This window comes from Gossypium arboreum, chromosome 4 (assembly GCF_025698485.1).
Source record: "Gossypium arboreum isolate Shixiya-1 chromosome 4, ASM2569848v2, whole genome shotgun sequence".
NCBI lineage: Eukaryota > Viridiplantae > Streptophyta > Magnoliopsida > Malvales > Malvaceae > Gossypium > Gossypium arboreum.
The window spans coordinates 4088617-4114251 of record NC_069073.1 but is presented as its reverse complement, the minus strand read 5'-3'; the positions used below and the strand labels follow the sequence as shown (position 1 = coordinate 4114251).

The 25635-nt window shown below is 32.9% G+C and overlaps 1 protein-coding gene across 1 annotated transcript; it reads right to left on the bottom strand.

The window, feature by feature from the left end:
- Positions 1–9485: 9485 nt before the first annotated feature.
- On the bottom strand, positions 9486–24009 carry LOC108459480 (zinc finger CCCH domain-containing protein ZFN-like). The gene is made up of 7 exons (XM_017758852.2): positions 23571–24009; positions 21900–22057; positions 21539–21601; positions 20464–20583; positions 19621–19911; positions 18493–18822; positions 9486–10070 (listed from the first exon to the last, which is right to left on the bottom strand). The coding sequence occupies exons 1-7, from the start codon at positions 23659–23661 to the stop codon at positions 9789–9791; spliced, it is 1335 nt and encodes a 444-aa protein (XP_017614341.1). The 5' UTR covers positions 23662–24009; the 3' UTR covers positions 9486–9788.
- Positions 24010–25635: the final 1626 nt, after the last annotated feature.

Below are 25635 nucleotides of genomic sequence, written 5' to 3'. Positions count from 1 at the left end.
TTCAGTAAATGTGAGTTTTGGTTGAGAGAAGTTAGGTTTTTGGGTCATGTGGTATCCGTATCGGGTATTCGAGTTGATCCGAGCAAAATTTCGACCGTACTTAACTGGAAGCCTCCAAGAAATGTTACTGAAGTTCAGAGCTTTTTAGGACTTGCCGGTTACTACAGACGGTTTGTAAAGAGTTTTTCGATGGTAGCCACACCAATGACGATGCTACTGCAGAAAGATGTTAAGTTTGAATGGTCAGAAAAATGTCAGAAGAGCTTCGATCAGTTGAAAACGTATTTGACTGAAGCTCCATTACTAGTGCAGCCCGAATCCGGTAAAGAGTTTGTCATTTACAGTGATGCATCCTTACTTAGGCTGGGTTGTGTGTTGATGCAAGAAGGTCGAGTTGTAGCTTACGCATCAAGGTAATTTAAGCCGCATAAGAAAAACTATCCGACCTATGATCTTGAATTAGCTGCCATCGTATTCGCTTTGAAAATATGGCGACACTACTTGTTTGGAGAGAGGTGCCATGTATATTCGGATCACAAAAGCCTCAAATATTTGATGACTCAAAGAGATTTAAATCTGCGACAAAGACGTTGGCTTGAGTTGTTGAAAGATTATGAGCTTGTCATCGACTATCACCCGGGAAAGGCTAACGTGGTTGCTGATGCTTTAAGTCGTAAATCACTGTTTGCTTTACGAGCGATGAATGTACACCTGTCTGTTTCATCTGATAATGTGTTAGTAGAAGAATTAAGGGCCAAACCATTATTGATTCATCAAATACGTGAAGCTCAGAAAGTTGATGATAAATTGGTTGCTAATCAAGCTGAATGTGTTTCAAATTTGGAATCAGAATTTCAAATTGATGACGAAAATTGTTTGAGGTTCAGAAGTCGATTGTGTGTTCTAAGAAATTTAGAACTTATTTCGGTAATTTTGAATAAGGCTCATAGTAGCTGAATGTCAATTCACCCGGGGAGTACAAAAATGCACAACGATCTGAAACGTCAATTTTGGTAGCCTGGTATGAAACGAGACATTTCTGATTTTGTTTCGAAGTGTTTGATATGTCAACAAGTAAAAGCGGAACATCAAGTGCCTTCAGGGTTACTTCAACCGATCATGATACCCGAATGGAAATGGGATCGAGTCACGATGGATTTTGTATCTGGGTTGCCATTATCGTCAAGTAAGAAAGATGCGATTTGGGTTGTTGTTGATAGACTGACTAAGTCGGCTCATTTTATTTCCGTACGTACGGATTATTCACTGGACAAACTAGCTGAATTATACGTTTCTCAGATTGTAAGGTTACATGGGGTACCTATTTCTATTGTGTCGGATAGAGATCCGAGATTCACATCGCGATTTTGGAAGAAATTGCAAGAAGCATTGGGTACCAAGTTGCATTTTAGCACCGCTTTTCATCCTCAGACTGATGGTCAATCAGAGCGGATAATTCAGATACCCGAGGATATGTTGAAATGTTGCATCCTTGAGTTTAGTGGTTCATGGGAACGGTATTTACCTTTGATTGAATTCGCGTACAACAATAGTTTTCAATCAAACATTAGGATGGCACCTTATGAGGCTTTGTATGGTCGTAATGTCGTACACCGTTATTTTGGACCGAGCTTAGTGAAAATAAAATCTTCGGGGTCGATTTGATTAAAGATGCTGAGCAAAAAGTAAAAGTAATCCGTGAAAGTCTGAAGGCGACTTGGATTGTCGAAAGTCGTTCTGGATTTAAAACAAAAAGACATTGAATATCAGGTTGGAGACAAAGTATTTCTTAAAGTTTCACCTTAGAAAAAGGTGCTCAGATTTAGCCGTAAAGGCAAATTGAGTCCGAGGTTCATTGGGCCGTATGAGATATCCGAACGAATTGGGCCAGTCGCATACAGATTGATTTTACCCCCTGAACTTGAAAAGATTCACAATGTTTTTCATGTCTCGATGCTTCGACGTTATAGATCCAATCCATCGCACATAATTAACCCATCAGAGGTTGAAATTCAATCTGGTTTGAGTTATGAAGAAGAACCGATTTGTATCCTAGCTCACGAGGTGAAAGAGTTGCGAAACAAAAAGGTTCCGTTAGTAAAGGTGTTATGGCTCAAACACGGGATCGAAGAAGCTACATGGGAAACCGAAAAATCTATGAAAGAACGATACCCAAATCTATTCACTGGTAAGATTTTCGGGGACGAAAATTCCTTAAGTGGGGGAGAGTTGTGACAGCCCTAATTTGGCCCTAGTCGAAAAGTGGTTTCGGGACCACAAAACCGAGTCATAAAAATAATTAACTGTTATAATCTATGCTTACTGTATGTGTACATGCACGTGTGAAAGCTTCATGTTTTAATTTGGTAAATTGTATGTGAAATTATTAAATAGGACTTATGTGAGAAAATTCTGAAATGTGATAGGTTAATCTTAAGTGGCCTATTAATGCATGTGACAAAGAGGATGGACTTGCATGTCAAATATTCATTTTATTTAGGTAGTGGCCGGAAATGATGATATGTTATATGAAATATATGTATTATTTAATTATAATGGCTTTATAATTTTAATTTAGTAATGAATTAATAAAAAGAAAATGGGTGATGAAAACAAAGCTTCACCTTTGTTCTTCTGGGCCGAAATGTAAGAGAGGAAAGGGGAGAAAACTTCATTCGGTTACCATAGGCTTAAATCAAGCTCAAGAGCAAAGAGGGTCGAAGTTGGATAGGGGAAAAGAGAAAGTAATTGAGTAGCCTTTCTGCAACCGTTCAAGTATATCCGAGGTAAGTTTTGAATAGTCACATTTAGTACGTAATTGATAATGTCTTGATATGTGTATGATAACTGTACTGCGATCTATTGATTCTATTTGAATATAGTTGAGTGACAAATAATTTATGTTTAAGGCTTAAAGCCGAATAGACATTAGAAGTTAAGCTTGGAAAGTAAATGGACATATATTCTTATGTATGTTATTGAGCCAAAAGTTATATGAATGGTGCCCATGTTATGCTATTATTCGAATGGAATAAATGAACTATGATTGTGAGATGTTATGTGAATTGAATTTTCTTGCGAATAAGTATGCATGACATTCAGTGATGTATATCCGGACTTAGGGTCCGCAGGCTATGTGCTGGAATTATATCCGGACTTAAGGTCCGTAGGCTATGTCTTTGGAAATATGTCCTGCTAAAGTCCCGAGCTTCGAAATGGTATTATACGGGTTTAAATTCCCATGAGCTTGTGCTGGTAATTGGTTTCAAGTCCTAAGACCTAACAGGCTTAATGCCAGTAAGTTAAGTAAGATTACGATATTGAATGTTCGCAGTAAACTATCGTCGAGTAAGTACTATACATTTAAAATGTTCAGGTACGTATTACTTACTCATCGGTGAATTGATTTCGAAGTGAATCATTAGCATCAAAGAAGAATATATATATATAAATATGATTGATGGTTATATTTGTGAATATGAGAATGATTTAATCGGTCATGATATATTTGTATATGAATTATATGTTAAATTTCTTTATGTACTCATGTACATTCAGTCAATGATTTTTGTGAATTATTAGTACTAAAGAATGATACTTAAGTGTGAATGAATGTTTTGATTTTCGATAAGTCTTTAATTGTTTGTGATGCTTAAAACTTACTAAGCTTTGAAAGCTTACTCTGTTCTTTATTTCTCTGTTTTATAGATTGTTGATTTTGGCCACCGACTCGGGGATCGTCAGCAGTTCATCACACTATCGATCTTTTTGGTATAGTTATATTTTGGACTCGATATGGCATGTATAGGTTAGGCTGATGATAACTATGTTTTGAAATTATAAATATTTTGGCTATACGAAAATGGCGTATAACTTAAATATTAGTATGTATTTCAGCTCGATCTCTGTTTATATTTATTGACACCGTGAATGAGATAATTAAATGTTTAGTTCGGTAATACCTCTTAGCCTTAATCCGGCGTTCGGATTCAGGTTAGGGGTGTTACACTGTCACTTTTTTTTTTTTACATTATAAGACAATGGTCAAATTTCAATTTTGACCCCTAGACAATGCTGAAATTTGAGATTTTATCTATATACTTTAATTTTGATATAATTTGGTTCTACTTTTATCATGTCATTAATTAGTCTAAATAGTAATTTTTCTTAAGAAAACTATTCCAACGAAAAATTATATTTTATCATGATAATTTTGAATAATTGTTTTAAGAAAAAATCTTAATCAATATTTTCAAAGCTATTTTATTGATACATGACTATTAAATGACTTTTTTTTTTAATTTCAAAATATCGCACTAGAAATTTCAATAGAAGAATTGTAACAATAGTAACGGACTTGAAATTTATTTTTTTATTGAATAATCTTTTTAAAATTCTGATCATATCTGTTCTTTTTAACACAATATCTAAAACTACCCGTATCATCTTCCCAACCCATAAATAGGAGCATAATGCAATTTAGCGCATTTGAACCCACGTAATCCTTCATTAACAACAATACTCATACCAATTAAACTAAGACTCAGTCGACATTCAAGTTTAATTTTTAAATCTAAAAAGTAGAATATAATATCATGAAAATAAAAATAAAAATCTAAATTCTAAATATATAAAATTGATAAAAAATTAGAACATATTTTAATTATCAAACTTTGTAAATTAGCACAAAAAAAATAATAACAAAACAGAAAACCTCATTCTTAAATGGCGACTTGTGTTATACTAAAGAAGTATATTGTAAAAGAAGAGCCAAAATCACGAGTTTCATGCTTGCATGCTAGCTGGAAAGAGACAAAAAAAAAAACTGTTATTGTGGGAGAAATGTTGGATAACAATGATTGTGGTCCACTGCTTGTCCCAATTAACACTTCAACTACACTTCTTTCTTATTTTTCTATAATATCCTTTAAATTTTTTTTATTAAAAAAAACCTTTAAATTAACAAAAATTCTTTCATTATAATTAATTTGTTGCATGTATTAACGAGAAATTATTCCATGAATTCTTCCCATGATTTCGTATATGATCCTATCCAATTATTTAATACCACGTCAATAACTTTTTTCAACTCAAATTAAAGAGATTAAAACAATTTCCATGTCATATTTAATTTTGTTAAATTTTTCTTTTCTTTTCTTTTCATTTGACGTGGGGACTAGTCCCTCCTTGTATTTCAAGTCTTTTCTCTCTGAAACTGCATATGTATTGACAGAAATTTCAAAAGGGTTACTCCTCACATTTTTATTTCAATTTTACTTCTTTTTTTTTTGTTTTTAATAAATAAAAAAATAAAAAATTGTTATGAACTAAATTCAATAACTATTTCATAGTTGAATGAAAAGATGGAAAATCATTGATTTTAATCATTAGAAATAAGAACAAACCTAATTCTGCAATCCCTCTATTTTTTTGCTCAGTTGTAATTCTTTCATTCCTGATTTTGAATTGCCCAACACCTTAAATTATTTTTTTTTCTAACAGTGAAGAGATGATGAAAAAAAAAATTAAGAAAATCACCAAAACCCTAAATCATCTTCTTCTAATAGTGAAGAGACGGTGAGAGGGAGGGAAAAAATCACATCAAATGAAAAGAAAAATTAAATAAATAAAATTAAATATAAGGTGGGAATTGTTTTAATCCTTTTCATATGAGGTGGTGGAAAGGATTCATAAAATAATTTCTCTGTGTTAAGCTAGATTAGGTGATACCCACCTTGTGAATGAAAATATAAAACCTTAGGTGATATATATACTAATTTTTAAAAATAACTTTTAAGATGATAACAATTTTTAAACGATGGGGTAATTTTTCTTATATAAATCTTAAACTATCTATAAACGAAAGATTAAAATATGTTTTAAGTTTTTATATTTTTTTTAAATTGAATTTTAGTCTCTATACATTTTTCGATGAATTTAGTCTATTTTTAAATTTCAAAATTTAGTTAAATTTTAAAATTCAAGTTTAACTGTTAAAATTATTTTGTTAAATTCAAGTTAAAATTATTTTGTTAAATTCAAGTTCATTATAAACTCTCTCTTTTTTAGTTACATTGCTATCGTATGCATAATTTTTTATTTCAAAATGGCACAAAAGTGTTAACAATTGGACCTAAATTTTAAAATCTAAAAGGTAGCGAGACTAAATTCTTGAAAATAAAAGTAAACTGATTAAATTCTAAATTTGTAAAGAAGTGGCCTATGGCATATTCTAACCAAATTTAAATAATACTAAATTATGGCACACACCACAATGTAGGTAAAAATTTTCATGTGACAAATTTATAAAAAGTTGATACGGTGAAAAGATGATGTATTAGATTCAAATCTCACGATTCCTATTATGTGTAGCTATTTTTCTACACTTATCAAAATATAAAAATACATAAATACCATCGAATAATATTTGTTGCTTTATAAAAGATAGAGACTTTTTGTAATTTCTTAATTGAGTTAGGACTTGGTTGATAGGTGATACCAACTCAATCAACCCCTAATATATAATAAATTTTCTCACCCATGATGTAGGTGAAAGAAAATATTTTGTGTAAACAAATATCTTCTTTTAAAATTTTCTTAATAATGATTATTGGTGCAATGATGAAAAATTATTTTTAATTTATTAAACACGTGTTTGATACTTGAATATGTTGTATTTAATTTTTTTTATTTAAAGATTATATGAAAATATGAAAAAACAAGAGCATCATCACAATAACATTAGTGATGTATACCCTAAACTCGACTTGAAAGTCGACCAGATACACAATGCCACCTTGGTTATCTGGAGCAACCTCAAACAAAATTGAAACAATCGAATCCTCTAGCATACTGCACCAAGTGTGGAAAATAAAGGGCAGAATATGAGGACCTAGAAGGGAAAGGTTGGATTGAACCAGGTTGTGACTTTGCTTTTATTTTCTTGTTCATAACATTTCAATTTTCATATTTTCCAAGGTTTTGTATACTAACTTCGCTTTCTATGTATAGTTAGAAGTGCCACATCTATCACAAGGGAAGCCAATATTGCAAAAAGAAGTAGCAACCTCGATCCCTATTACAACTTCCAAGGCAGTAGTAACCTTTAAGGCACTTCCAAAGTTACCTATATGGAGGAAGCAAGCAAAAAGGCAGCAACAGCCACTCCCAATCCATCAACAGCTAACATTATAGCCATTCGTTTTACTTTTCGATGAATGCTAAGTCAAGGAAATAGTATTTCCAACGCTGCTACAAAAGACACACATGGTATGAAAAAGGCCAAGGACTGATTAAAGGATCTTTACTTTTGTGTAGTTAGTCACTTCACTGTTTTTTGTCTGTTCACCATATGTATTTGGCTATACAAGACACACGTGGTACGACAAACAACTTATCAATTTTTTGTGTATCTTCTTATTTTAGCAGCTTGTGATTTAGGGTTTTTTCTTGTGTGTATCTGGTTTTACAAAGGTTGCTTTAAGAAAAGCTTACAATATGAAACACTTATTTTATACCTTCTTACCATATTCAATAGAAATGAATTTCATACTTTGAGCAACTTGGCGATTACCCTTTTATTATGACCTTTTATTATAATATTAAACACTTAGTTTATACACAAAATACATTACTTTCTTCCATATTAAATCTTCTTATTTTGTAGGAGTATTATTTTTTACACATGTTTTAGTATATGAATTAGCAATAAACTAATTCAATTAGAAATACTAAGCCACACCCATGACTTATTTTTAACAAAGAGAAGGAAAAATTATCTTATTTTAAAGAGGTCTTATTTTTTACAAGAATTTTTAGTCATTTTCTAATTTCAAGTTTAAATTTCTGCTGTCTTTTCTTTATTTTATTACATTAGTCACCAAACTAGACATTAGTCTGTAGTTTTTTGTTACACTCCTATTGCCAGCATTAAACACTTAAAACATTACTTTCTTTGGAATTTAATGTTCATATCTTGTAACTTCTTTTTCCTAATTTCATTTTACAATTCTATACTACATTTAAGTTCCAATTTTCATTGTCGATTGAATCTTAGTTTGATTGGCATGAACGTTGTGTCACAAAAAATAGATATGATCAAAACCTTTAATAGATATGATCAACATGGACTTAGAATTTGCCCAAATTCAGAGATAAATTTTTATTTGTTATCCAATTGAAGGAATTAAAATTTGAAATCCAATTCTGTTTCAAAGACGCCATTAAAGTTTGAAATAAATGATAGCATATCTTCAATGTGGGTGGAGTTGGAAGATAATTAGACATGTAAAAGATTTGTTTTAAGGGAAAAAGATGGGTTTGTAGGCAGCATGAAAGAAGACCAAACACTTATCCACTCAACAACCACAAGCATAAGAGTCATAAAAAAAAACAAAGAAAGCAAACATTACCAATAGCTGTTCCTCATGAGATCATAAGCTTTTATTACAAATTTAGCACATGCATACAAACAAACTTAAGATAACAAAGTGGCAGTATTGATCAATCATGAAACAGATAACAAGCCCCTACAACCTCATCATCATCAAATGCAAGGTCCCTACTCCCTAACCCTCATAAGTTCTTTATGCATTAAGCAATGCCATAGTTCAAGAAAAAGCCAATCATATCTTTCCAGAGAGATCCAACTGCACACGTTATCGCGTTGAATCATTTGTTCATGAATGCCAAAAGGCATAGGAATCATCTAAAACTGGAATTATTAACCACAACAACTGGCAGCCCAAAACATGTAGGTAGCAAGTAAGACCTTCTTACATCTTAAACTATCCAATATTTACACATCTTATTTCTCGCTTAATATATATAATAAAAAGAATGAAAGCACAAGTTTTCATATTTGAAATTATTGTACCTGATATCATCTTTATCAATGATATTTAATAGAAACCTGGAATATTTTATTGAGCAATATTCTGAAGATGCTCTATCATTCTCAAAAGCCTCCTGCAAGGACAAGAGTATGGTGCTTGGTCAGTACAAACTAATCCAACAAAACATAAGATTCTGTTAAGAGTGACTTACTAATTCATTTAACATGAAGAAAAATCTCCAGGAGTGAAGAGTTAGAAGAATTCATCTTACAATAATATATAGATAACATGTCCCACTTCTTTATGCAAGAGCATGAAATGTGTACTGATTTGTACTTCTGCTTGACAATTTCACTCATGTATAATTAGGAAGAATATATATATATATCTCAATGCAAGAAACAACGTACAAAATCACTCAAGATTGTTCAATATTGAGGAATACAGTAACTGCTACCTCATGCAACAAGGCTGATAGTTAAAGAAATGTCTGCAAATGTGAGGTCAAAGAAGAAAAGGAAACAAAAGGAAAAAAAGTGTGATATGGATGGTGAAGCGATGGTGTACAACCAAAGCAGGATGGCAGAAAATTGCTCAACCAGTATTAGAATTGAAAACCTGGGTTCAGACTGGAAATCTTAAGTCAGAGGCTTAAAAACTGCAAAAGAAATGCCTTGTATAACATACTGTGAAAGAAACATAACACAGCTTTGGGACAGATGAATTGTTCACATTGGGTTTACCAAAAGTGACATCAGTTTCAGATTTATACAAATGCAGGAATATGAAATTCAGAAGATGCAACTGTCGACTGAATTGCATATATTTTAAAAGAACAGAATCAACTTGACATGAACTCTGTACATCCCCAACAATGGGAAATGAATTTACAGATGACTCTTCCTCATCCACCAAAAGATTGTCAACTATAATTAGCGCATCTTGTTTCAGTGTTTATCCCTCTGTATCAATACTGTCATCACTGGAAGACAATTGTCTGTTCTCTGACAGTGAAAGTCGTCTGGGCTTTGTAGAGCCTGCTTCAACAAGCCCTTCTGACGAAAGGTTTATCCCACCACTTCCTGATGAAGACCCCAACAAACGGTGAACTGGGGCTTCAAATGGAGAAGATGCAGAGTAATTGAATGTGAAAACTCCCATAGGATGGTTAAACTTGCAACTTGGACCAAACTTGCAAATTCCATATCTAGAATAGAAAATGCATAGAGGTTCTCCCTGTTAAAATGCAAAAATAGAAATCAATATCAGTAGCAAAAGAATAAAGCTAGCAACACCATAAAAGCACATCAGCACACAGTAGGTAAACTCTCAATGCAAATTACCCACATGCACCATAGAATTAATGAGCATATTTCAAGGAAGGCAAACTGACAAGAACTAAAGGCGACCTTAGACCAGAATGAATATGTGAAATGGATAATGGATAATCAAAGTGTTTTCTTGGTAAATAGAAATGAAAATAAGTAAGTCAAACCAGTAACAATCTACAAATGAACATATAATTTAAACAACATGAAAGCTTCAAAATGAGTGCGCAAGATAAAGTTCTCTACCATATAAATTCAGTAAATGATAATTAAGAATGAAATGAGGAAGTTAACTTGAAAAATAACCTAGTAACTTATGTGACATGGACTCATAAGGGTATCTAGTTTGAATATGTCATCATAGGGGTATCTAATTCACCCAAAATTTCAACAAGCAGAGTAAGCGAATTAGTTTAGTCTTCATCTGTACGATAGAACACAAAATGTACGTCTCAAACTTCATTATAAAAGTGACACTTCACCACAAAAGTTGGCACAGGCTTTATGACTACAAAAATTGGAGGAGAAAAAGGTTTAGTCTACAATTTATGCATTTAGATTCATAAATTTACTCTCTTATCCACTTTGACTTTCCTCTTTTAATCTTTGTTTCCATAATACCCAACTTCTCTAGAGCAACACCATCAATTCTCTATATTGTTTAAACTGAAGTGTGGTAAATAGAAATCAGGATGTAAAGTTGCTTGAAACAGTAGGCAAAATTCTACTAGTTGCTATTAGCGTCCAGATTGAACTTATTAAAGATTGAGTATTTCTGCCAAAAAGGTTTCATTGAAACAAATGGTTTTATTTAAATATGAATACAAAGATATAAAAATATCTTAGTAAAATTAATTAAATCAAGCAAAAAACATTTAAGCATGAATAATTGATATAAATTATATGGATATATTAAAAAGTAAATACACATATTTATATATGGTATTACACTTTTTGCATTTATATATATTTATTCAAAATATTGTTATTAAGACATCAATATATGCATATCTAATTTCTGGATCCCTTTTAGCTGAGCCTGCGAGTCTAAAAACTTTAAGCAAAAGACGAGTCAGACACATGGACACATGCCAATATGAACACCTGAGTCCATCTTACCTAGTTGATATGAATTTCCCAAATTAAGAATATTAAGAATTAACCTAAAATTAATTGACGTTTGACAATAATTAGAAGGGCCCGACTTGAATATAAGACCACAAGAAATCGAAGATCTAATAGATGAAGGATAACACAACTTAAAACTCCCTTAATATGTGGCTCAACAAGGGCCTATGTGAACAACCTCGCATGGGGTAATAGACAAGAACAAACGTATCTTGGATCAGATAACATATTGAAAATCAAACCTAAAACCTATTAACAACAAGCAGAGAATCCCGATGTAAATATAATGTCACAAAAAACCCAAAACTTAATGTGAGATGAACCGCTTAAAAGGTAAAACCATTAGCCCTCTTCAAGGTAAAAAAAGTAGTCCACATATTTGTAGTGGCATGTTAAGAATCTTATTGTCATCTTGAAGTTGACAGAATTGATGAGATGATAGGTTACAAGGTTAGTTAAACTTCCAAAAAATAAAAATAAAAAACTGACCAAAAAAACGAGGTATAAGAGGGAAGCACTTTGGTCTCAGAAGATAAAGAGAGAGGATCAATGACAAGAAAAAAAGGGAAAAAAAAACAATGAAGTCTAAACCAATTTGAAACCATCTTCATTGTAACCCTAGTTTATTTTTTATTTTTTATTTTTTGACACCTCACCCTTCTTTTAGCCTTTCTTCACTGATTTCAGACAAAATAAAAAGGGCAAATTCTTGATTTGTGCAAAACCTTTATGCCTTTGGTCATAGAAACAATTTTAAGGATGACTTAAAAGACAAGAAGAAGATTCTAGATAAGTCACAAGAGCATGTAGTTAGCTTTTGTGGCCCTTTAAACTAGCCTTTTTTTTCTTCAAAGTAATAAATTTAGTTTGCTTTGGTTGCTTCCGAAAATACAATTATTTAAAATAGTTAGATTAAACCACCGGTATATATATAATCATATTTACTTTTATACATATAAACATAATACTATTGTTGAGACTTAACTCTCTGGGATACCATTGTTTCATTTCTTGTTTGAACATCACTTGGGACAACAAGTTAGGACAACTTCTAGGATGCCATTGTTCCATTCCTTGTTCGACCAGCACTTGAGACAACAAGTTAGGACATCATGTGGGAAGGCAAGTTGGGATAATTAAAGTGTAGTACGTTTGACTTGCTATCAACAAATTATCTCTGGTTTATAGCTTGGATTAATGTTAATTGTTGGGGGCTTCATTTTCAAATAGAAGAAGAAGAGAAGTTTGAAATGCTTGGAGAGGCTATACTTATCCTTATCTTTTAAGAGTATTTGAAGCTACTAAAAGACTTGCTTATGAAGGGTTTCATGGGATAATTATTCAAGATTATGTCGATAAAATCCAGCCATTTAAAGTGAAGATAAGGTCTTATCAGATCAGCATGATGTTTACTTGAAAAGACCCTACAAAAAGGTTGATTGCTGCACACTGATAGCAGTTTTGAGTGTCTTATTGAGTCATTGTTTTGTTATTATAGCTGATAATTTTCAACACTCTTTAGGTATTTGTTGGAGAGAGTTCTATTATTGTAAGGTGTCTTGTGGGTGATTGATTGTAACAGTTGGGAATTTCTATTGGGGTTGCAATTGTTTCTTGTTGTAAAGGTATATTGGACTTTAGCCAATATGTTTCTGAATCCATAGTTAAATAAAATCATTCACTAAACGAGGCTCTGTAGATTCGGATTGGTGAATCCGAACTGCGATAACAAATACCATGTGTTGATTTCTGTCCTTGCTTTACTTTCCTTTTATAATCTATTTGTTAAATTGTCTTGTTTCAAATTCTGTTCCTACATCAATTGGAACATTGAATACGGATATCTAGCAAATTGAGAGTTTTTCTATTGGTACCAGAGCAAGCTTCAAACACATGTGAAGATAATTGTATTTTCAGTTTGTAACAATGGAATCCATTGATGAAATTAAGGAGCAATTGAAGAACTTCGGCAAAGCCATGAATAAAATTCTCTAGAAGGGGAATGAATTCAAATGATGGAAAAAGCAACAACCACATCAAGAAGATTCATTTGATTGATGACAATTTTGAGCTAAAAAAAGTTAGTCCAATGCTATGAATGCAAAGGTTTTTGTTACATTCAATACGAATGTGTTAGCACCATCAAGAAGAAGCAAAAGTCACATGCTAGTGATGAAGAGTTTAGTGATTTTATTGATTCAAATGAAGATTTTATCAACAGTTGTTTTTACTTCCTCTGTCCCAATGCATGTTCCAACAGACTATGGAACAAATAAGGATTCAAATCATGATGTTGAGCCAAATTATTGAATTGAAGATGCCTATTAATGGATATAAAAAGGATGGAAATATTATGTTAATCGAATGATTCCTTGAGGGAAGAAGCTGTCATCCTTTAAAGGAAAAAAGGAAAGGCTCGAAGTCATGGTTTAAGAAAAAGATGATGCTTTAAAAATCACCAAGAAGGAGCTAGCTGACTCGAAGGTTGTCGTGAAAAAGCTTTGAGGCCAACATGAGAAGCTTCATGAAATTTTGGCTTAAAAGAAATTTGAACCAAGCCATAGAGAATTTGGTTATATCAATAAAGGTAAGGAACCTATCACTACTATAATTTTCGTTAAAATTAAAGATTCTTTTACTCTTCAGAAAGGAAAAAAGAAGGATCAAACACCTATTTGTCATCATTGTGGAAAGATTGGAGATATTAAATCTTATTGTTACAAGTTGATAAATTATCAAAGATGGGAAATTATAAGGAGTGTCCAATCTAATGTTACAACATTGAAAAGAACAGTACCTAGACAACAACATATTTGTAATAAAAAAGGTAAATCAATATGTTTTTATTGTAGGAAAGAAAGGCACATCAGACCCCCATTGTTTTAATATGATGTGAGATTGGAAGAAGTTCATGTCCATTGCAAAACTTGTTACAATAGCAAGTGCACAAGGTAGAATGTGATGAAGGCAAATTTGAGTGAGAAAAAATCAGCTACATTTGAGCTTTGAAGATCATCTGCCGATTGATGCTCACGTGAAACATAAGATTGCAACTTATGTTGAAGACATCAAAGATTAGACATTCTAGCTTGCGTGGAAAAGGTATTTGTTGTTATACAAGCTGCAACCCCTATTGTTAAATATTTAGCACCTTTCCCCCTTGAATTAAATTTGAGGCAAACAAACAAAAGTAGCATAAAGTAAGGCGGAGTAAATTTGTTGATTTTGGTGTTACTTATGGTATAGTTTATATTAATGCTAATTATGGTTTATTTGTGCAGTTGAGATGATAAGATTTGACATGGTGATTGATTTCATTTAGCAAGCCTTCAAATTTGGTGATTGGAAGTACATTTTGAGGAAACTAAGGAAAACAGAGATGGTTAAAACCCTGTTATAAAAGATGACGAAATAATCTCAACCTGCTGCAGCTGCACAAAAATAATTGGTTGTTTGGTAAATTGATTTGTGGCTTGGAGAAGACAACCTTGTAAGGGGAGGAGAAGTAACAAACAAATGTTTGAATTTAAAATGAGATGGTGACTGATGGTTGTTGCATTGTTGATTTGGTTTTGAAAGATTGCTTATGTTCTATTTGCTTTTGCACCATTTTTCTCTCATGTTGTTAGTTTAGTTAGTTGCTTTTACTCTTGGTAGTACATTGTTTGAATTTGTTTCAAACTTGATATCTTGTTACTAATTGATCATGCTTTATAAATCCTTTAAGATTAGAGATATGCTTGGTTGACTAATTGAAGTTTGAGCATGATATTTGGGGATGCATTCTCTTAGAGGAAGTCTTTTGTTTTTGAAGTCAGTTTTCATAAGGAGCATCTTTGGCATTCTTTCAAAAAGGGGGAGAAAATTGGCAGCAAATGGCCGTGCTAAGTTATTGATGATGACTAATGACACTGTTTGAAATGCATGCTGAAAGGGAGAGTTCTAGTGTGATGCTATGTGATAGGGGAGGCTTGTTGAAAGTTGATAACAGGTGTATTAATAATTTGCTAATGTGTTTTGCCAAAATGCCAAAACGAGATTGTTGGGATTTTAACCATCTGAGATGTCATTGTTTCATTACTTGTTTGAACAACACTTGGAACGGTAGGTTAGGACAACACTTGGGACAGTTAAAGTGCAGTAATTTTGTTGACATTTTTTACTTGGGTAATCTTGGTTGACTTCCTATCAGCAAATGATATTTGGTTTTTGGCTTGGAATAATTTTAATGTTGTCGGGAGCATTTTCGAATGGAAAAGATAGAGAAGTTTAAGTGATTGGAATAGTAGGGGATTTCTATTAAGGCCGCAATTGCTTCTTGTTGTAAAGGTGATTGGGCTTTAGTCAATAGATGTTGACAGCTTATCTTAGCTAATCTCATTACTGATTTTTAGAGATTAGATCAGCTTAAAATTAGGATTATTGATTTAATGTATTGATTATGTTTCCTTAGTTAGTCCTACTCTTTTAGTATAAATAACCATTTAAGTTTTTCTGTTGTAATAAATAAGCAAAAATGATTCCTATTATCAACATGGTATCAAGAGCTTGAGAATCCAAATTTAAGGAGCCTATTTTTTGAAATTCCTAAAACCTAGAAAATCCAATTTGGGACTCTCCATTTTTCAGCCTATTATTTTCTCACCGCCCCCTTCAACAAAGTTGTAGTCTCATCTCCGGCGAAACCTCAACATGTTAAGACAGAGGCAAATACAATAGGGGGCTGGTAGTGGCCCTGCCCACCCCCCCCCCCCAAATGGAAAATTTCTATTTAGGCCCTTGAAATTTTTTTAAAATTTTAAATTAGTAAAGTTAAAATTATACTTTGGCCCCCCTAAAATTATAGAAATTCGATTTAATCCTTTAAAAATTATAAAGCTATAGACTATAAAAAATTAAATTTTCATTCGGCCCCCCCTAAAAATTTGTTCTGGCTTTGTCCCTATGTTAAGATACAATTTTTTAGAACTGACAATGGTACAGAGTACAATTTTGATACCTATTTGGAGTCTTATGGGATTATTCATCAAACAACTTGTCCCGTTACTAGTTTACAAAATGGGGTTGCTGAAAGGAAAAATAGACATTTCCTAGAAGTTGCGAGATCTCTTATATTTTCCATGAACCTTCCAAAATCATTTTGGAGGGACGCAATTCTTATATCCGTCTACCTTATTAATAGAATGTCACTCAAAACCCTTAATTTGAAAAGTCCCTTGGAAACTTTACAAGGTAAAAATAATTATACTATTCCTCCCAGGATATTTGGATGTGTCTATTATGTCCATGATCGGAAAGCAGACAAATTAGATCTAGGAGCCCTTAAATGTGTGTTCATTGGATATTCTCCAACATAGAAAGGTTACAAGTGTTATCATCCTCCTTCACGAAGAACTTTCATTAGTATGGGTATTACATTCAGAGAAACTGAGCCCCATTATAATACAACTCAATCACCTCTTCAGAGGGAGAACGATGAGAGAGAATAAGTGATACCTGGCTCAATAACTATTAAAAACCTTATTTTAGAAAACACCATTGTTTAAGGGGAAGTTATTGTTCAAGGGAAAACTGTTATTTCAGAAAACACCATTATTCAAGAGGAAGCTACAACAATTTGATGTGAAGAATGCATTCCTACATGGAGACTTAGAAGAGGAAGTATATATGGAGATTCCTCCTAGATTTGATAACGCAAAAATGCAAGGGGAAATATGCAGATTGAAAAAAGCCTTGTATGGATTGAAACAATCTCCCAAAACATGGTTTGACAGATTTCGCAAAGCTGTGATCACTTTTGGGTATCAACAAAGCAATGCTGATCACACCCTTTTTATGAAACATTACAAGGATAAGATCATTCTTCTTATTGTATATGTTGATAACATAGTGATGACAGGAGACGACGAGAAAGAAAAGACTCAACTGAAGTAATGTTTGGCTCAAGAATTTGAAATAAAAGATCTAGGGAAGTTACAATATTTCCTGGGAATTGAAGTTGCCAGATCAAAGAAAGGAATCTTCATATCTCAAAGAAAATACATCCTAGACCTGTTGACTGAGACAGGTATGATAGGATGCAAACCTCCAGAATCACCTATAGAAAGCAATCATAAGTTGCAAGCTAGAATAGGAGAGTCAGTGAATAAAGAAAGATATGAAAGATTGGTTGGTAGACTAATTTATCTCTCACACACTAGACTTGACATAGCATATGTAGTTAATTTTGTAAGTCAGTATATACATGATCCTTGAGAGTCTCATATGTAGGCTGTCTTTCACATTCTACGCTACCTAAAGTATGTCCTGGGAAAATGTCTCCTCTTTTCTAAACATAGTCATCTCCAGATAGAAGCTTTTACAGATGCAGATTAGGTTGGATCTCTAGATGATAGGGGGTCTACATCACTTGTGGGAGGAAGCTTAGTCACTTGGAGAAGCAAAACGCAAAGTGTCGTTGCTCGATTAAGTGATAGAGCCATGGCTCAAGGTGTTTGCGAGCTACTGTGGCTATTAAAAGTTATGGAAGAATTAAAGTTGTCGAATAAAGGAAAATTATACTTATATTGGGACAACAAGGCCACCATCAGTATAGCCCAAAACCCAATACAACATGATCAAACAAAGCACATGAAAATTGATCGGCACTTCATCAAAGAAAAGTTTACTATCAACATCTTGTGCTCAAGTTATGCAGCCTCTGACAAGCAATTAGCAAATTGGGCATGTGTGGCATCTATGCACCAACTTGAGGGGGAGTGTTGACAGCTTATCTTAGCTAATCTCATTACTATTATCAATCCTAGAATTGATGGCAAAACACTTTCTATCTTCAATGCAGCCAATACACTCCTTTTTTGCATCACTTTTCAGTCAAATCACAACCAAAGTCATTGAACTTTTGATCCAAAAAAAAACCTCTAAAATCCTTGTTTGCTAAACCCAGTAAACATGTAAGGAGATCATCCTTTGTCCCAAATACACGACAACTTATATTTAAGTTAATACCTTCTACTCTAATTTAAAATTTTCTGTAGAAACAACAAACTATCAATTCCCCAGCAAGAGTATCAAGGAAAATATCCATTTTTTAACATAAAAAGAATTATTAGCTTAAGCTACAAATAAAACTCAACAATTAGGAAGCCAAGGTTTTCATGAAGAAAAGGTCATGAAAGTAAATGGTAGTTTATGTAACTCACCGGACGTAAAGGAAGGCCTATAGGACTCAATATGCAATCAGGGGCAGGAAGAACTCTCTCTCTTGGATGATGAAATCTACAAACTGCACCAAATTTACAATCTCCAGTCTTCATGTAAAATTGGCACTCGGGCTCGCCAGGTCTCTCAGGAAATACATTCTCCCTTTGCAATGCATAAAAACCTACAGGGGCAGAGCCAGAACGAAATTGAGAAAATAAGGCTTGAGATCCTGCAGATGCTGATTCATTTGGACGAGAGGTTCCATAGATTTGGTTATTTCCATTTGTCTGCTGCAGGTTCTCTGAAGAAGATACTGAAGCCAATTGACCCTGAAGAAATGAAAAGTATAAGAAACATGGTTCTCCTTTTATTCATTTTTTGGAGAATAAATGTTAGCACTTCGAAATGATCGCAAGCTAAGGTATCAACTAACACAATCAAACTCTGTAATTTGTACAACTAAATGCAAGCAGAAATAAATAAATAAATAAATAAAAAGAGAGTAGATCTATGCTCTCGGGCATTTTTATAAATGATAATGTTAGAGATGCCATCAAGCCATTTGGGCCAAACCAGTAGCAAAGACTCTGTTCTAGTGACCCAGAGTTTGACATGCTTATTTGATTCTACACCTTAAACCTACCAATAAGCATGATCAGAAATAGATGAGTCATGTTTAAACGCCTATATACTTTCCTTCAGAATATCAACCAAATCTGCAGAAAATCATACTTGCCCAGCACACCATCAGCCAGCCACAAGTTCAACAACAACAAAAAGCAGTACAACTCCACTACCATTGGTAATAGCACCAGTACTATTGACTTGTGATCTTAAAGGCCTTATCCAACCTCCACCACACTTAATTCTAGGCTCCCTTAAACAATCCTGTCTAATTTTGTTGGTGACAAGTATCACGAAATGACCATTTCTGTCGCTTGACAGCTCCATCAAATAAAGCACACAACTATTAGCCTCATGTGACCATAATCAAGCTAAGAATACGCTACTTATTTCAAGGGCAAAAAAAGGTCAAAGTTGACCTCTAATACTTTCCAATCACATGTAAATGCTAAATAGGCTGCTTAATGAATACAACATAAGTAATAAGCAAAGGAAAAGCTTACACTGTAAGCATTCCAGCTTGGAACTGATACCATCCCTTGGGGTAAAATCAAAGGTGCATAACTTGAAGGACCTTGCCAACGGGGACTGGGAATGAAAGAGGCTCTTGACCAGTTTGTAAGCCCTCCTAGAAATGACTGCTGACCAGAAGTGGTTGGTGATGGGACAGTCGGATAAATAGGAGAGCCTCGCAAGGAAACCATCATGTTAGTTGGCTGAGGATGGTGGAATTTACAAGTGCTCCCAAACTTGCATTGTCCAGTTCTTAGATAATATGCACACTCAGTCTCATTCTGTGAAGGAAAAGTAGAAAGGAAACAAGTTACATTATTAAGCCTATGAAACACTAATAACCACAAACAAACCTGTTAGAAATTAATCATTGAAGAAATACAGCTTGCCTTAATGAGGTCCAAGTTTGCGCAAGAATTCAACCTCAACCATGAGGCCATTAATGGTCCAAAATTCAACAGTATTTTTGTTCATGAAATCCATATTTAAAGTTAAAAAAAAAAATTCATAACTCAAAGCTAATAAAAGATTCGCTTTGAGTTATAGCAAGCAATAAGATTTTACATTATGATCCTAATTCTCTATGCGTGTGTATTTTTCATATTGGATCTAAATGATATATCATTCAGTCAGTTTGACCATACAATTGAACTAAGATTAACTGGAAGTTATAAATTTTGCATTTAGCTGTCAAAATCATAATTTTGGTTTTGAAAAGACAAAGTAACAAACAAACATGAGACAGGAAGTGACTTGAATATTGCCTTAAATTTGCATGTTATAAATTGTGTTGTATACAGTAAAAGAGAAAAAAAAAAGAAAAAAAACCGTACCGGGCGAAGAGGATAACCCAAAAAATTTAAGGAAACTCTTCCTGCTATCCCAGCTGTGTCTCTAGGATGATGAAACTTGCATGTTGCTCCAAATTTGCAAGTTCCTGTTTTCAGGTAGTACTGCAGAGCAGTTCAGATCAAAATGTCAGTTGTCTCACCCAAACATACATGAAAATGAGAAACATAAATTCACATATTAGATATGAGGCAGTAAAACCAAAATAGTAGCTTCTGTCAAGATTTTAAATTAGCTTCTCATGCAACAAAAGCAAGAGTCAATGCTATATTGCCTTCTAGAATAGGAAGAGCGAAAATAACATCCAAGAATAGAGCAAATATTAGGAGAAGCCAATAAGCTAGTCAAGCTAAGAGTTCACTCAAAGTTTGATTATTATTCAACACTAAAGCGAGAAGTAAACCTTTTTCCAGGCTAAATTATTAGCATATCTCCATTTTCTTTTGTTTATTTTCTGATACTAGGAATCAAGACAAAAACTGGAATGTCTTATAAATTGCTCAAGAGAAAAATATTTAGAGGAAAACGCAGAGACAAGGGAGGAAGAGACCATTCACGAAGTAATAGAAACTTTTATCATCAATAATTTGGATCACTTAAACAATTATTTTGAATAAATTTTATTTCAACCTGCAATCACATGAGTCACATTCTGTTCTACATTCAGCGGGATTTCATTCTAAACCTGAAAGTAATCCTTGATTCATTATGGACAACTTCTAAACCTGTTCAACACTCGTTTGATTCTAGTGCATCAACCATATAGATCCAAACAAATTCCGAGCAGCAAAAGAACTGATCTAACAGTCAAATCCATTAAATTTGTAGAGAAATATCATCAATCTAGAATAATCGCATTCACTAAAGTATTAAAATGTTTAGGTCATCATTTTGATGAGCAAAATCCCCAAGGTAGAACAATAAAACAAATTTCCTCTTTTAGATGGATAAAAGTAATATACTTCATGTTAATCAGAATGTCATACGTTGCAAGTTGTAAAGCACAAGTAAAAGCAGAAACATTATTGTCATTTGAGAAACCAAGGAAGAAATACATGCCTGACATTCTGGTTGTCCTACTCTTTCCGGAAACTCTCCTTTCATCCTTGCAGTAGTAATAGCCTGGAATTTGATACAATTGAAATAAACATTTGAAATGAAAGTTGATATTTAAAATCTCAAACTTGTAGTAGGACAAAGTTAAAATGAAATTATTATAGTAGATAAAGTATAGCCATGTGTAAAAGTTTCACATGTATACAACTTTAACTACAAATATTATGTCAATGATAAATAAAAGGTTTGAGAACTGCAAATAAATAAATTGAGAAGCTTTTTCCCATTGTACCAATAATATCTCACTCATAAAGCATTAAATCCAAAATAATAAGAATTTCCTAAGCAAGCCGTGGCTTTATACCAGCTTTCTGTTTGGAGGATGATTAAAACAACATGTCGCCCCAAATCTACAAAGGCCTGTCCTTATATAGTAAGAACAATCTGGTTCTCCAGGACGCTCTGGGTAGGGACCAGATTCCATTGTTTCACTGGATCTCAAGTTTATTTGCCACATACCATCTGAAATAATATTAAACCAAAAGGTTCAGAAAATACATCACAAAATTGAGTCAAAGAACAACAAAAGGGTATTGGAATTTTCAATTAGTAAAAAAATTTCTTACAACATAACACACTCAAAATATTCCCCAATAAAAATATTTCATTGTATAGACAAAGTTTCTCTTTAATTAGACTTATTAACATTTAAATAATACTAGTTAAAGAAGCATTATAAGTTATCATTTCATTTCATTGTCACTATGGGAACCTACTGGTTCCTTTATATCCTTTTTTCAAGAAATCCAAGCAAAAGGAACCTTACCCACTCTCTCCCCCTCTTCTCCTCACACTCCCACCACCCATTCTCCCTCCTTTCCTTACCTTTCCAAAAAGTAGGCCGAAATGTTAAAAGCTATGCATTGGAAAGATGAGTAGTTAGGTCTAAAGAACAAAGAAAATCAGACAAAAGGTTCATATTTTTTCTCTTTTATGTCCATCACAAACCAAATGAACTCATTGGAGAATCATGTTCTATGTTATATGTCCCTCTTCCTGCATGATGAACATTGCTTCATATATTCTTTCAAAAAAAAAGAACATTGCTTCATATAAATAACATATAACATGTAAACAAGGAGAAATCTAAATATATTTGATTATCAACCCAACTTCTTACTTTCAAAAAGTAAAAATAAAGAAAGACCATATGTTTAATTAGAAAAAACAAGGTAGATTTTATGACAAAACCTCAGGCAAAAATACCAAACTTTTACAGTTTTACTCGTAAATTCCAGCAAAAGAATGATTATTCAGTCTAAACCTAATGCCACTATAGTGTCTAATTGCATTTCCACTAACATTCAACGAAAAAATGAGGAACCAATCTAAAATATTTAATAACCTTCAGTCTAACAGTGATAAAAACAAAAAGATGTAAACAGAGACCAACTAGAACAATCATGTCCACCTCAATTGTATTTGATGAACAGAACAGCTCATAATTTCATACATAGAAAATTAGTGCAGCTCAGGTTTTAGTATGATCAAATAAAATTCGTAGAAAAGGTACTAAGACAAGATTGCTTGAACAACTTGCTTTTTTCTTGATAACAAAATTCATCATCATTATTTATATACACATTCATATACAAATTCATATATACACGTATAAGAATAAGAACTGCATCACATTCGATCACGTCATCATGATGAAAGCTGCAATAATTCATGATCACCATAAATTTTCTTCCCTTTCATTTTCTGAAACGCAATTAAAATTTTAAGATTAATATAGAAATTCAAAATTTTACATAATTTTTTTTAAACTTAACCTAAGAAAATTAATATTTTTTTACAGTGATCAAACCAGAGTTCACCACAAAAATGGCCAAAAGAAGAATTAACGATGGGAAAAAGAACATGTAAACCGCATTTTCTTGCGTTTCACAAAATAAAAAACGAGAAATAATAAAAAAATAATGCTGATAAAAATAAACTAGCTTAAAGAAATAAACAAAGGACAGAGAGAGGCCTTGATTCAACGACGGTGAAAGCGACGTTCCTTCAGGCCCCGCCGCTGGTGTTCGGGACATCGGAATTCCGGCACCGAATGAGAATTCCATTCAGCAGTCGTCTTCCTCCATCACCACGACTGTCACGTTAGCACCACCTCTACGTCCCAATTCTCATTCCCAGTCGCAAAACAACGCCCTCACTCTCTCGCTCTCCTCCTTCCTAACAGAAACCAAAAAAATAGAAATAAAAAACCGTTACCCTTTTTAGAGACCAAAAAAATTACTAAAAAGGAGCTTTTCATCATGCAAATATTTTATTTTTAAAATTATTTTATTTATGTTTTTTAATAAAAGCGAAAGAGCGTTGTTTTCTCTTCTCCACATAATAAAAAAGAAATTGAAATTGAAAATGAAAAAAGAGGGAATAAAAAACAACAATCAAAAATCCACCAACTCTTCTTTTCCTTTTTTATTTTTCCTTTGTCTGCCTTTTTTTCACCCGCGTTTTGCACAAACCGACACCGTTTCGTTTTCCTTACTTGCGCTCCTTTCTAAAGTACAAAAAATGCAGCTCAAAATTAAATAGTTTAAACTATATTGAAAAAGTAATTTAATTGGAAATAGAAATTTATTGATGCGAAAATTGTAAAACTCCTTATGTTTTACTAGGATATTAGTTTTTAGGTGCAAAGGGTCAAAAAGCTCTCTATTTTTTAAAAATGTATTCAATTGAAGTTTTAAATTTTCAATTACATCAATTAAGCTATTTGACCAATATTTTTCATCTTTGGCCGTTACGTTGTTAAAGTGACAATTCATGTTAGAAACAATTGGTGTAACATTTTTCACTCGTTTTGACGTTCGGTACAGATGGAAGATACTACTAGAGCATTTACATAACAAGAATCTTGGAATTATTTAAAATTTCAAACTTCGAAGCATTTATAGAAAATCACTAAACTAAGTTTAGAATAATTTAGAGGCTTTAGAAACAACTAAAGATTATTTAAAAGTGGTACGTGGTGATCAAAAGTATCCGAGACCCAAAACAAGCCCCTAAAAGTCAAAACAACCCAAAATAGAGTAGTGGATCTATCATAGTTGTATCAGTACCACTAGAGAGATGTACTAATCCATCTCCCAAGTTTTGTACATTTTTTTGTTGTATGACTTAGTTGTTCCGAAATTACTGAGCTAGGTACTGATACCTTCGACCTTTGGAGGCAAAATTGGGCTACTGACTTAGTTGTTTCAATACTTATGAGCAAGGTACCGAAACCTTGAAGAAAAAGACCAAATATTCAAGTTGGAAACACCTATAATACACATCAAACACCTTCTGTAACAGCCAAATTTTTCAGTGGTGTCGGAAACAGTGATTCGAGATCACTAAATCTGACGAGTAAGTTTAGAAATTTTAACAAATAATAATTATAGGCCAAGCGCGAACTTAAAAGAATTATTTTTAATTAGTGAATTTTTCGATTTTAAAAGAATTAATCAGGTAAATTTGGTTGAAAACGAGGTATCGAGACCTCGGATTTATAAACCGAGCCATAAATATTTTTATAAATATTTATGGAGTGCTATTAAGTTAGTATTAAAGTTTCGTTAGAAAATTTTAACGTTTGGTTAGTCAATTAATTAAAAAGAACTAAATTGAAAATAGTGCGAAATTTATTAAATTGTGATTAAATAGTTTAATTGATTAAAAAGGAGAGATTTAAAAGAAAATTGGACCCAAATTGTATGGGCTGGACGGTTGGGCAAGAAAATCAGCAAAAAAGACAAGGAGAAACAAGGGCAAAATGGGAAATTTTGCAAATTAAACATATAAAACAAGACAAATTTGAAAAATTTAGAGATATCATCATTTTTCTTCAGCAAAAATGCCATGGGAGGTCTGAAAGCTGCTGGTTTTTCATACTTTGACATATGTGAGTTCAATTCTTGCCCTTTTCTTTGAGATTTTTATGTTTTTGTGACTTTTACAATTAGGTCCAAGTGTTTAATTCATTAGTTTTTTATTTTATGAACAAAATTAAAAGCTATCATTGATAAGTGTTAGCTGTTTATGATGAA